The following is a 13,772-nucleotide window of genomic DNA, read 5'->3' as shown; positions in this document are numbered from 1 at the left end:
AATTAGTAACGCCTCACATCACTTATGAATTTGCCTATGACATTTAGGATAAGGGGTGTATTTTTTCCACCCAACAGTTTTAATTGTAAATAGTTCTGTTTGATATTGAAATGCGAAATGTAGATTGTTTAGAGGCAGGATTCTATACAATCAATAAAAGACATAATTCTCTTTAAAAGTACAGCTGCATGTTTTATTGCCGTTTCAGCACTGTACATCCAACATCCTATGCATTTTAGCTACATGAAGAAGCATTTACATATTCCATGTGTCAACATAGTTTTAAAAATTAGGATTCATTTTTCTTTACATATAATACAATTTGCACACATGTTAATAAATATCAATAAAATCTGTCAGACTTCTCACACACCATCTAAACGAACAAGCCTTGAAATTGAGTAACTTTTTTGTATTCACAGCCCAGTTAAAATTTTACACAAATTCTCACTGCGTTTATCTCAATACATCAAAAAGAAGAAATGGTGACTAAACAAAGATGTACAGTTTGGCAGAGGCAATGTTCAAATGTTGCTCTTGTGACTGAATAAAAGTGATTCACTTTGAGCAAGCAAGCAGCTTTGTCTTCAATCCTACTCATGGCCGTTTGATAACCTGTAGTTGTAGGATTTTAACAACAACAACAAAAAAAAGTATTGGTAGAAAGTGTAAAACTTGTAATGACAACTGTAAAATAAGAAAAAAAGGGAAGTGAAAAAGGCATTTTGATCCAAAGCAGTTCATACCCCAAGAACAACAAAAACAGGCTGTGTTTATGATCTGTTTATCCTCTAGAAATTGCAGCACAACAACTGACCCAACTGACACCAGTAAGCCAGTTCACTTTTGAAATCAGGACGATAACAGAATGAAGCTACCGTACACACAGGTATGGTGTGCAATGATACACTGTGTAAACCCAAAAGGATTCATTCTGAGATCCAATTCATTTCACTGAAATACATGTCTAACCTAATGGATATTTTATGTCTACTGTATTAAGGTAACTGATTATTAATGGACATCACAGTGTGATAAACTGTGAAAGGCATTGGACAGAAAAGCCACATTCAAAACTAGGAAACCAAGAGATGTGTTAAGTGTGTCGCTTGCTGAGGGGTGTAAATTAATCTATGCAACAGCCTCAGTACTCACACCAGCTGTCACTGTTACAGACAATAGCTGTATCAACATCGAAATGTATCATGGGTTCATTGTGACTGGTTGATATACAAATACCTCTGAGCAGATTTTGCTGATGCAAGGTGATCTGAACTGAAGATTAGTCAGTTCAGACTTTCTTTTAAAGTAGACTGTGATGCTGAACACACACATGATGACACAGCTACCCAATGAGCTTACAGCAGCCTCCAGTCCTGACACACAATGGCTTCTGGGTAGTGGAGTTTTCAGTTTGTTTTGTCACTGTCAATGGCTTTAAGCAATCCCGCCAGCATCCAGCACAGATAGGACACTCTTGCATGAAAGCAGAAAATTCCAAAAACAGTTCACTCACGTTCTCTGTAAAAACATTGCTAATAAATACACAATTAAAATCGACCAAGTGATCAGATTGCATTGATCCTTAAGTGTGAATCTGTGCAAAAAAAAATCTAGGGGTCTTTTAGTGTCTCATCCTCACTGGCTCCTCAACATGGAAGTCAGAGTGTAAATTGTAAGGTAAGGGCAGCTCAAGCAGAGGATATCCCTCTCTCAATCTGCAGTCCCAATATCAGAGGATGTCAAGAGGTCAGGTTGAGACCAGCCTGCGCTCAATCCAACAAGCGGACATTCTGGGTTGTTTTTAGGAAAAATGGAGTCTGTGACGATATTTCCACTATTGAACATTAACAAGCCAACACTTCATCTTAACTCCTCTACATTTACTGGATTGTTTGAACAGTGCAGAAAAGAACCTCCCCCTTTTCATCCCTTTTCATCAAGACAATTATACTGGAGAACCAGTTTCAGGTTTTTCCTTAAACGCCTGCTACGTCAGGTTAGTTGGAGCCCGATGGTGAGACCAGAGGCTTTGGTCCACCCCCTTCCCACAGAAACCACGTAACAGTCAGAAGGTCAAAGGCATACGCCCTCCTCTAAAACCATCTCTAATGTGTTGTCCTCTACACATTCAGTACAAACAAACAGGTATTACACATTACAATTCATTCCTTTACATCAGCAGGACCTGACCTCATTCTTCCCTTAGCTTTGTATAGCAAAAAAACATGTGTAAAAAAAAAGAAAGAAAAACAAACAACGGTTCTCCCATGGGGAGGTCCAGATGGCTCCTCCCACCACGAGGAGGGAGAGACGTGAACGGAGGTCCTGATGCCCGCTTTCTGACAGGGGAGACATGTAAACATTCCAGAGCGCTCCAGCGGGTGGGGGCCACACTGGACACATTGACACAGGGACAGGCTAGGGTGTCAGAGGACTTGAGGGTGGATGGTGCATCTAGTCTCTCTCCTCCTGCTGCTCAGGCCCAGTTGAGGTTGAAGCCCTTGGAGAGCATGACGGACTCCAGGTCCTTGTCCTCCTCCTTTTCTCTAAGCCTCTGCTCCTCCAGGAGTGCTACCAGGGAGTCCCTCTGCTCCACCACCTCCAGCATCTCATTCAGGATGTGCTTCTCCTGCGCCAGCTCCGCCTCTGTTTTCAGGTGATCTGATGAGCAGAGGGGGTTGAAAATGAGAGAAACGGGACGCTGAAAGGTCACCTAGGTAATCGAAATTTGCTAAAGCCCTAGATTTAATTTCCCATGCTCCTGTGTTTTTCACGTATTTCGATGTTTTATGCTGCACAATAATTTCTCTTCAGGCAAAGACAGATCGTCACCTTCAACTGCCATTCGCTCCCTCAGGTCCTGCTGCAGTCGACTCTGCCGATCCTCCAGCTCCAGTTCCCGTGCACTGGGGGACAGAAAGAGGCATTTTAAACCCAACTGTCGCACTTACGGCCTAACATTCTCCACAGCCGTTTCTCTAGATGCCTAAATCATGTCTCTGATGGAAGAATGTTAACGGTTTACTCACAATATCATCAGTTCAGATTCGTATCGAACTAGAGCGTTTTTCTCCTGTACAAGTTTGAACCACTCCTGCATAAGCTTGGGGTCGTCCTTCTTGCCCATTCCTGGAAGAAGCAACAGAGAAAGGGAAGTGAGGGGAAACCGCAGGGCACTGGGGGCTCCAGGGGGTCCCAGGGGGCTCCAGGGGGCCCCAGGGGGCTCCGATGCAGACACTGACACAGGCAATGCAATGACAGCCAAGCCAGATGTCTTTGTTGTGGGTATGGCTGATGAGATGGGGGGGTGATGGACCAGCCAGACAGTCGACCAGGGCTCAGGACAGTCTGGCCGTACCGCTCACAGAAGATGGCGTGGAGGAGATTTCAAATTTGGAAAAAACGGGTGTTTCAATGTTGAGTTTGTGTGTCACTCAATCTGGACGTCAGAAAACAGCCCCCCTGCTCCCGTACTCTAAACCACATGATATAGTATGCCATTTAAGCAGATTATTTTTATCCAAACTGAGTCAACTCGCAGTCATGCCTGCATACACGGTTAACATACAGATGGTTCTGGGAATCAAACAGCATCCTGGTGTTGGAAGAGCCACTGAGCTGCCGAGGACCACCAAGTGAGGCATCCCCTCTACAAAGAGGCCCATTGGTAGGGGGGCAGGCCAGGAAACCTGGCTATTCCACCACGCTGTACCCAGGAAATCTTACACAGATTTAGAACACCAGAATAGTTTTATCTCAATGGATGTTCTACATCTCCTCATGCAGAAATGAACCGCCGGCAGAAAAAAGGATTCTGCCAGATCCTATTAACACAGAGTGGTTTCACTGGATTATTTTAATACTGCCTACAGCTTGTACTTCTGGGTCAAATGGTGGCGGCTGCGATGTGTAATTTGGAACAGTAGTGAATCTACATCCTTATGAGGTCTGCCTGAGCATTACTGCAGTCAAGGGCCAATTCAGCCACAGGCCAGGGACCACGGAACATTCCCCCTTGTTCCACCATAGAGGTGGCCAGGTCATGCGATGCTATACGAAGTCTGCTGTCGTTTGTTTATCTGGAGCACACAGGTGGAGCCAAGCGGTTTCGATGAGACACAGGGGGGCAGACCGTTAATGCAGCATGACATACTTAGCTGGAGTGGTGGAGTCTCTTGCAAAAAGAAAAGGAAAAACACAGTACACACATAAACCGAATGGCTGTGCTCTTGGGCGCGGTTGCTGGCTGTCGCTGATTAACAGACAAGGACAGAGAGAGGCAAAGCAGAGGAACAGAGGAACTCAGACAAGACGAGGAGGAGACAGAAACAGGTGGGTTTGCTAACTTATCCAACCGTGGGCTTGTTTCTCTCTCTCTCCCTCCCTTCTCTCTCTGAGTCTTGTCCACCACCCTCAGCCCAGGTTCCCAGAACAGGAGAGAAGAGCCAAAGTTAGCAACATAACACACGCACGCGCACACACACGCACGCGCACACACATGCACACGCGCACACATGCACACGCGCACACACACACCAACCTAAATAAAACTAGAGCACACTCGGGCATGTTTAGAGTGTCACATTGATCAGAAGGCTTGGAGCGGTTGGACGGAGACAGGTGCTAGCAACAGTATCCCAGGCGGTCCTGAAATGACGCGTCACACACGGCGTGACACAGTCTGAGTCTGCCACACACACACACACACACACACACACACACTGCACACAGAGCAGACCAACCAGTCATGCAGAAGGCCTTCATGTCCAACAGCTAACAGAGGACATGCCGCTGATGAAACACGGTCTGAAGCGGACTAGTTTCCCTTTGGACAGGCGGCCACTCAGAAAACAGTTTACTCTGGCCTTAACTAAGGCTGGTGTGTTCGTATGTATGCTTTGCATGTTCTACTTGAGACAGTTAACCTGGGAGTAGGTCTCTGGACCGCGTTACACTGGTGATTCAGGTCAGTCAGTGAGTAAGTGAGCTGAAGAAAGAAAACAAAACACTACAGACTTCTGTGTGTACTAGGTCTACGAGCAAGTCAACAAACCGACAGCAGCACAGACGCGTCCTGTCCTTGTGTTCTGGAACGTTCCGGCAGGTGAGGGAATGTAAATAGGAGGTGAGGGCGTGCATTGTGATAGGACTATTAGGGATATCTCTTGGGGGAAATCTACTGAGCCAGGACACACAGAAGGGTTGGAGTTTCAGGAGGCCAGGGGGAGGGGCCTGCTCAGAGGATCCAGGCGGGCTGTTGCCGTGGCAATAGGTTACGTTACCTTCAGGGGAACAGCAGGGGCAGAAGGAGATAGGTCTTCGGCGAGGGGTCCCGACAAAGGGCTCAACTACTCCCACAACATAGGGAAAAGAGTGCCAAGGAGTGGGTGGAGGGGGTGGAGGACAGAGAGAATAAAGGAAGAAGATAGACACAGAGAATAAAAGTGTAGAGGAAGTGAAGGAGGGAAGAGGGGGAGGGATGGTGAGGAAGAAAGAACAGTGAGGAAAACAATCAAAGGAGCGTGCCAGCACTAGGAGAAAGGGGCCTGAAAGCACCTGGAGAGAGGAGGCGGGAAAGATCAGTTGTGAGGTGTGAGTGAGACACAGAGGATAGTGACAAGACTCCAGAAAACAGGAAGAAAAAAAATAAATCAGCTATGCTCAGAATGATACTCTTCAAACTAAGCAAGACAGAAGTGTGTCCATAAAGCTCAATGTGGTGGTACCAGTGTTGTATAATGTGTTGTGCAAATTGGAATTAATCCAAAATAAAAACAGCTTTTTATTTATCAAAGAATGATGTTCCCACTTAGATAATTTAATGATTCCATCTTTGAAGATATTTCAGGTTCTTCAGGTAAACAACATAACTAGGATTTGTTGTGGCTACTTTTGAAGTGCAAATTAGCATTTTGTAAAAATGTGTGTGAGCTTCTGTAAGAAAGTTCTGACAGAAAATGAGGTCATGCTGTCTACCAGATATAGTAAGTTGTCATGTGCAGACAAAACTGCACTAGGCACCAGTCATTTACTGAACAAGGGGGTGTCTTCAAAGACCGCATGACAGGAACAGTGGGAAAGGGAAGGATCTTGATAGGACGAGTGAAAAAAGGAGGGACGGCGTCATACACGGTCCAACCTCGACACAGGAAATACACAGGACACACTGAACAATGTGAGATCTAGGTGAAAGAGCTGGGAGGGAATGGAATGATGGGACCACGAGGAACTATCACAGAGGAGGAGTACGATGAGAAAGTGATGGAAGTACTGCCATGTAGAATCAGAACCCAAACAAGACGGGCCATCTCATACAGCTCTGTCACATTTTACAATGTATTCATTCCCACTACGCCGCGGCTTCACGCAACCACAGTGTGTGATGAATGGATTGTAGCGTGCCCATTGGAGGTGAACATGGGCAAACTGTAGGTGGAGTGATCGGCAAGATGCGTCGCTGCAGTCAACCGTGCCAAGCAAAAGCATGACACCAGCCTCCTTCGCAAGCATTTAGCACCCCCTGCAGGGTTCTACACACAGCACAGCCATGCTGCGTTCAAGAACAGCCTTTCAGAGAGCACACTGCTAGAGATGCCAGTCTACATAGAGCAATCCGGGACCAAGGCCAGACCCCACAACCTGCAGAATGGGTTCTCAATAGGTTCAGTGGGTTCTCTCAAAGTCCATACACACTTACCTTTGAGTAATTTACACCAAGGAACTAAACCTTCATGTTGCCTGTATTTGTACCGAGGCCTGGTTATCAGGAGAAGCGGAACATTGTCCAGGGGGCTATGAATGGCATCACATCATTGGGGTCAGATTGACGTTCCCAGGGGTTATGAAAACTCCACGCTATCTCCTGTCTAATGAGTGGTGACCATGACAACCTGTCTGCACAGTATGATGGAATTGTCGGACAATAACAAACGGCATTACAAATGGCTCCCTACATTTGACCCCTATGCCCATATTTCTGGACCTCAAGACATGGTTAAAAGAGTCCTTCAACACATTTGGTATTCAGACTTGCCTTACACAGGTTCGGAACAGGCTTTTGGAGGAGTGGTTCCATTGCAAGCTCAAATTCAATTGAATTAATCTGCTCAAAACCCACTTGCTTTCTAATGGATTTTCTTAGGAAGTTTTAGTTCAACCCTTTTAAATACAGCGCAACTAATTTGTTCCCCACAGATTCACTACATTAGAATACTGAACAACAAAACAAACATTCAAAACACATATGCACATGGTTTGACTAATTCAGAAAACTGATATTAATTGATTCTAGTGCAGGAAGATAACTGTATATAGAATTAAAACCATCCACGGTAGCCTGGTCAATTTCATCCATAACCATGATGGACCTTTGGAACTTTGTCAGCAAAGGCTGAAACGAATTGGTTATTTAGTTACTACACACCTTTTTATTTTCCTGTGAAATTATATCAGCTGTTAGTGAGTTTGCAGAGGAAGCAAATGAAAGTAACAAAAAAATGTATTAAATAGAATGGTATGAAATGGCTACTATATATTAGCATAATGAACGAACAGTTAAATAGGTGTGGTTATTATTAGTTTTGACAAGTGGGGATACTTAATTAAAACACTGGAGCATGCCAAACGTTTCAATTTGCCGTATTTCTGAGAAATGCTTTGAGGTGACGTGCGCCTACCTATTTGGCTTGCATCTTCATGTTTCATCCCTTCAAGAAAAAGGCCATATACCAATTGTAATCTGCATGAAGCGACACTATTTCATTAACTTACAGTGGGAAAGTTGATGTGTTCTGCCATATGATTGGTTCTCCAGCGATCATAAGATAAATAAAAAAGGTCCCGTTGGCCTACAGCCGGGGGTTTTTCAGAGTGAGGCGCGCCTCCCCAGGGGGACGTCAGAGAGCTCCAGGGGAGGTGCTAAAAATAATGTTTTTTATCAAGGCAAACTGTGAAGCTCAAGTCAAGCTGTTGTCTAATAATGAATTCATATCGTGTTAATGGCAAATTAATGTTATATGCATTATTTCATTTCATCCCGGTTTCAATTGTCAACATCAGTCGAACACAAATTTGTTCTGTGTAACGTTACTTTACAGTGGCTGACTTCTAGATAAAGAAACCCGGGGCTGTTAGGTTTGTTTATTAACTGGACTGATAAAAAAAGATAGCAATAGCAAGTTATTATATATAGCTGTAAAACGTGGACCTTAGCTGTTGTTAGGACAAAGATTCAATAGGAGACAGGCAAGAAAGTTTCAATGGTTGATTAATGCATTTAACACATCACTGGCAATTACCTTTATAAATGCTGCCAAAACGACTTCACATGTTATGTATTATGTATGAATTGTCACGAGCCAGTCAACAATAGTGGAAAGAACAGCGTAGACCATCTTGGCCATGGGACGGTTCACTGGCTTACCACACAAAACGGATTATTCAGCCACAGGTTATATCGATGTTGTAATAGTGCTGATTTCGGTTTACCACATCATGCTCTCATTCAGTAGTTGAGTCAGTCTGGAAGCCTGCAATGGCCAGCAAATGTCAAAGCTGTTTGATTGTTGTTATGGCTTTCAAAGGGGTTGTCAATGAAGAGCAGGACCTCCAATTCTAGAAATTCTAGACCCCTTCACTTTCTCCAAATAGTATTGTTTGTTGCCTCATAACGACCAAGTGAAAACACGGTCGGTAGTCACGTCACACAGACAATCTGACTTGACGACAGGTTCCCAGGTCCTGACACATGACGAGCCCCCAGCGTCGCACCAACACACATCCACAGCCATCAAACTACAAAAATGAATTTGGAAATGCCGTCATGTGGTGCTGAGACTATGACAGGGGGTCTGCGCCTCCTCCAGCACCACTAATTCCCAGGGTTATGTTCCCACGGAGGTGGCTTCCGTCCAGCCAGTCTACCATAAAGGCCTGATTGATGGAGTACTGCAGAGATGGTTGTCCTTCTGACAGGTTCTCCTGTGGGCATTGTGTTCTTTGTCATCTCCCTGACCAAAGCCTTTCTTGCCCGGTTAATTAATACTGCCGGATGGCCAGCAGTAGGAAGAGCCTTGGCTCTTCTTCTGTTATGGAGCCTACTTTGATCCTGGGAGCTTTCAAAAGCTTTAGCAATTTTTTGTAACCTTCCTCAGGTCTATGGCTTGAGACAATTCTATTTATGAGGTCTAGGAAGAGATCCTTGGATGTTTCTCTCACACTGGTGCACCATGAAGTCACGAGCGTGCCTTTTCTAAATCATGTCCAATCAATTGAATTTTCTCAAGGATGTACAGGACAGGACCCAGGATGCACCTGAGCTCAATTTAGAGTGCCATGCCTCAGGGTCTAAATATTTACACACACGAGATATTTCACTTTTTTAAATTTTCAATAAATTGGCACAAATATCTAAAAATGTGTTTTTGCTTTGTCCTTATGGAGTATTGTGCGTAGACCGAGAGCAAATAAAATAACTGAAATCGATTATAAATGAATTCTATAACACAATGACATCCAGAGAAAGTCAAGGGGACTGAATACTTCCTGAAGGAAATGATCTACACACTGACCTTTGTGGGGATTGGCCCCTATGGGCCCCAGTGAGGCACAATGCATCAAATAGAGCCCCTTTAAAAAGTACTATTTAGATCTCCAGTCATAAGCAGTGAACTGGACAACTACGAGAGGTCAGTGTCTTTCATCACAGACATGTACAGTAAAGGATGTAAATAGGTCAGGGTGTCAGTGTCTTTCATCACAGACATGTACAGTAAAGGATGTAAATAGGACAGGGTGTCAGTGTCTTTCATCACAGACATGTACAGTAAAGGATGTAAATAGGTCAGGGTGTCAGTGTCTTTCATCACAGACATGTACAGTAAAGGATATAAATAGGTCAGGGTGTCAGTGTCTTTCATCACAGACATGTACAGTAAAGGATGTAAATAGGACAGGGTGTCAGTGTCTTTCATCACAGAAATGTACAGTAAAGGATGTAAATTGGACAGGGTGTCAGTTCCTTTCATCACAGACATGTACAGTAAAGGATGTAAATTGGACAGGGTGTCAGTTCCTTTCATCACAGACATGTACAGTAAAGGATGTAAATAGGTCAGGGTGTCAGTTCCTTTCATCACAGACAGGGTGTACAACCGCATCAAATAGTGAAACAGACATTTTATTGTTCCTTGAAAAATATTTGCCCACTTAGAATTTGATGGCAGAAACACGTTTAAAAAATGTTGGGACAGGGGCAACGAGACTGGAAAAGTTACGTAATGCTAAAAAACGAAACCTGGTGGAACATCACACAACTAATTAGGTCCATTGGCAACAGGAGAGGGACCATCCAGCCTGTTATCAGCGCACAGTTCAAAAGCCAGCATCCGTGATGGCATGGGGGTGTGTTAGTGCACATGGCATGGGTCACCATTAATGCTGACCAATATATACAGGTATTGCATACTGTATGCTGCCAATCAGTCTATTTCAGGGAAAATAGTAAGAGAGTCTGGGTGCTAAACTAACCTGAGTGGCCTGACTGCAGTCCAGACATGTCCCCTATTACAAACATTTGGTGCATTATGAAATGAAACATATGATGAAAGGAGATCCCAACCTGTTGAGCAGCTGCAATCCTATATCAAGCAAGAATAGGAATACATTTCACTTTCAAAACTACAGCAATTGGTCTCCTCAATTCACAAACTCTAACAGTGTTGTTTAAAAGAAGAGGAGATGCAACACAGTGGTAAACATGCCCCTGTCCCAACTTTTTTTTTTAAATGTGTTGCTGGTGTCAAATTCATAATGGGCTTGTATTTTTCCAAAACCAATGACATTTCTCAGCTTCATCATTTGATGTATTTGTATTATTTTCAATTAAATTTAGGGATAAATGATTTGCACATCATTGTATTCTGTTTTTATTCGCATTTTACAAAGCATCCCAACTTTTGGGGAAACAGTGTTGTAAAAAGAACTGGGTGTCAGTGTCTCTCATCACACATTCAGACAGTACAGGGAGTTCTGCAACGCAGCAGGTATGGGAGAGTTAGAGGAGAAGCAGGACGTGGGTAGACATGGGTCCACAGAGAGAGCTGCTTAAAGGTAGGACGGGACACCTAGCTGGATAGGAGCTAGTCAAGTACCAGGTTAGGGGTTAAAGTTAAAGGCTCTATTAGGGGTTAAGTTAAAGGCTCAATTAGGGGAGGGCTGGGAGCAAGTCAAGGGTCAGGTTAGGGATTAGTTAAAGACTTCATTAAAGGAGGAGTAGGAGTTAGTGAAGGGTCAGGGCAGCGGTTTAGTTAACGGTTTGGGGTTCAGTAAGGGACAGGGTTGCAACACTTTGCAAGGAAGTGAGGAGTTTTGTGTTTGTATGCAGTGTGTTTGTGTGGTTCTACATCAACCTTATGTTAAGTGTGTGTATAAATGGTTGGCGCGCGTGTGTGTGTGTGTGTGTGTGTTTTTGCTCAGTTTCATGATTATGGAACTCGTACCCCATCCCAATTCATAAAATGTAAAATGTTACCATGCTATCAGCAGAGTCAAGCTGACATTAAAATGATCAAAGTCTATGAAAAATGTCCTAATGACTTTTGAAGAAGCTGAGAGGAGTGTTTGATAGTCTGATCTGTGTGTGTGGTAAGTGCCTGTCAGATGAAGTGGTGCATGGATCAGAGGGGGGTAATTCCACTGCCGCAGCAGGGATGTACTGTAGCTAGAAGGATGAAGCACCAGAGCAGCAGAACAGAAGATAAAGAAACACAGGTGGTGGGTTAGCTGTTAGTCAGTTGAAAGCGACAGATTTGAAATACATACCGCCCAGATGCAAGTCCAGGATTTCACTGTAATTAGACTCTCCCCAATAGTCTACAACAGGGATATATTAGAGGTATGAGTTATTGCATAGACACACACCAACAGACAAACGGGCCCCACCAATCAGCAACAAGAGGGACATGCATGAACACACGCCCATACAGTACAAACACTCAAACTCACCACGACATCCAATCAAATACATTCATTGACTTGTACTACATGGCATTTTCCATAGTGACAGGATGGCCTGACAGGCGTTCTACATGACTGTTCAATTATGTCTGTGTATGAGGCCTGACCTATATCAGGGGGAACATCAGATCTGGAGTGTCATAGTACCTGGAACTCATCTGACAGAACCACAAGGGTGAAATGGGCCTCATCAAAAAGTAGACAGCAATTTAGGACGTTGACCTAAAACCAATGTTTCAAATGTAAGCCCTACAGGCCAGATTGTACTGGGGCCTTCCATATGTGGCGCGGACAACCACATCCAGTGTGAGAACACACAAATCTATGTTGAAACACACAGACATTCTCCAAGTCGCATGCAGCTTAGACACTGACTGACAGGGGGAAAAAATGAGTGCAAAGATCAAATGGGAGACTGTTGCAGTGTGTGACCACAAAATGGCACATACGGTACAGGTGTTACAGTACATCAACTAGAATGAATCTAATACCTGATCTTCTTTTCTGTTGTTTTGGTAAAGTACAATAAGTCCCTTTATACAATCCTTTAAAAGAGTAGATGATAGAGGGGTTAAAGTCAATTTGAGATGAAAAGTTTGAGAGAGCTGGTGAGAAAATAAAAGTTTGAGGGAAAATAAGAAAACTACTAAATCCAGATTAGATGAGATTGAAACCTAAACCCCAGGGCTGTAATATAATTGGTCCTGCTCTTGGGAGTCCAAAAAATATGTGAAACTACAGTACCAGTTAAAAGTTTAAACACAAGTGCATTTCTTTATTTTTCAGAATATAGAAGACTTTGAAACTATGAAATATCACATCATGTAGTAACCAGAAAAAGTGTTAAACAGATCAAAACACATTTCATTGTGTCGTTTCTTCATAGTAGCCACCCTTTGCCTTGATGACAGCTTTGCACACCCTTTGCATTCTCTCAACCAGCTTCATGAGGCAGTCACCTGGAATGCCATTCAATGAACAGGGATGCCTTGTTAAAAGTAAATTTTTTGAATTTTCCTTGACCTGTTTGAGCCATTCAGTCGTGTTGTGGCAAAGTATGGTTGGTACACAGAAGACCATCATTATGCCTGTACAGTAGTAGTCCATATTATAGACAGCAAGGTTTGTCTTTTGGCTTGATGAGTCCAAATATGAGATTTTTGGTTCCGACCGCCGTGTCTTTGTGAGAAGCAAAGTGGGTGAATGGATGGTTTCTGTATGTGTGGTCTCCACTGTTAAGGATGGAAGAGGAGTTGTGGGGATGCTTTGCTGGTGACAATCAGTGATTTATTTAAAATTCAAAGCTCACTCAACCAGCATGGCTACCACAACATTATGCAGCGATACGCCATCCAATCGGTTTTGCAATTAATGGGACCATAATTTGTTTTCCGACAGGACAATGACCCAAAGCACACCTCCAGGCTGTGTAAGTGCTATTTGACCAAACAAGCGACTGATGGTGCTGCATCAGATGACCTGGCCTCTACAATCACCCGATATGAACGCAACGGAGATGCGTTGGACCGCAGAGTGAAGGAAATGCAGCAAGTACTTAGCATACTGTATGTGGGAGTTGCTTCTAGGCCATTGGAAAAGCATTCCGGGTGACTGCTTCATGAGGGCAAAGGGGGGCTACTTTGAAGGATCTAAAATGTAAATGTGCTTTTATTTGTTGAATACTTTTTTGGTAACCACATGATTCCGTGTGTGTTATATAATAGTTTTGATGTCTTTATCCTGTAACGTGGAAG

The 13,772-nt window shown here is 43.6% G+C and overlaps 1 protein-coding gene across 9 annotated transcripts in view; it reads right to left on the bottom strand.

Moving 5' to 3' along the window:
- Positions 1 to 171: 171 nt before the first annotated feature.
- Positions 172 to 13,772, bottom strand: part of mical3a (microtubule associated monooxygenase, calponin and LIM domain containing 3a) — a 69,020-nt gene continuing 55,419 nt past the window's right edge. For 3 of the 9 annotated variants that reach the window (XM_034288252.1, XM_029115113.2, XM_029115115.2), the window contains 6 exons: positions 12,510 to 12,563; positions 11,824 to 11,874; positions 5,286 to 5,351; positions 3,033 to 3,132; positions 2,836 to 2,909; positions 172 to 2,664 (listed from right to left, as the gene is read on the bottom strand). In XM_034288252.1, the coding sequence (XP_034144143.1) occupies positions 2,480 to 2,664; positions 2,836 to 2,909; positions 3,033 to 3,132; positions 5,286 to 5,351; positions 11,824 to 11,874; positions 12,510 to 12,563 (530 nt within the window). In that variant the 3' untranslated portion in view covers positions 172 to 2,479. The remainder of the gene's footprint in view (positions 2,665 to 2,835; positions 2,910 to 3,032; positions 3,133 to 5,285; positions 5,352 to 11,823; positions 11,875 to 12,509; positions 12,564 to 13,772) is intronic. The other 6 variants (XM_034288255.1, XM_029115125.2, XM_029115134.2 and 3 more) reach the window with 4 other exon arrangements.

This window comes from Esox lucius, chromosome 19 (genome assembly GCF_011004845.1).
Source record: "Esox lucius isolate fEsoLuc1 chromosome 19, fEsoLuc1.pri, whole genome shotgun sequence".
Taxonomy (NCBI): domain Eukaryota; kingdom Metazoa; phylum Chordata; class Actinopteri; order Esociformes; family Esocidae; genus Esox; species Esox lucius.
This window is presented reverse-complemented; position numbering and strand designations above follow the sequence as displayed.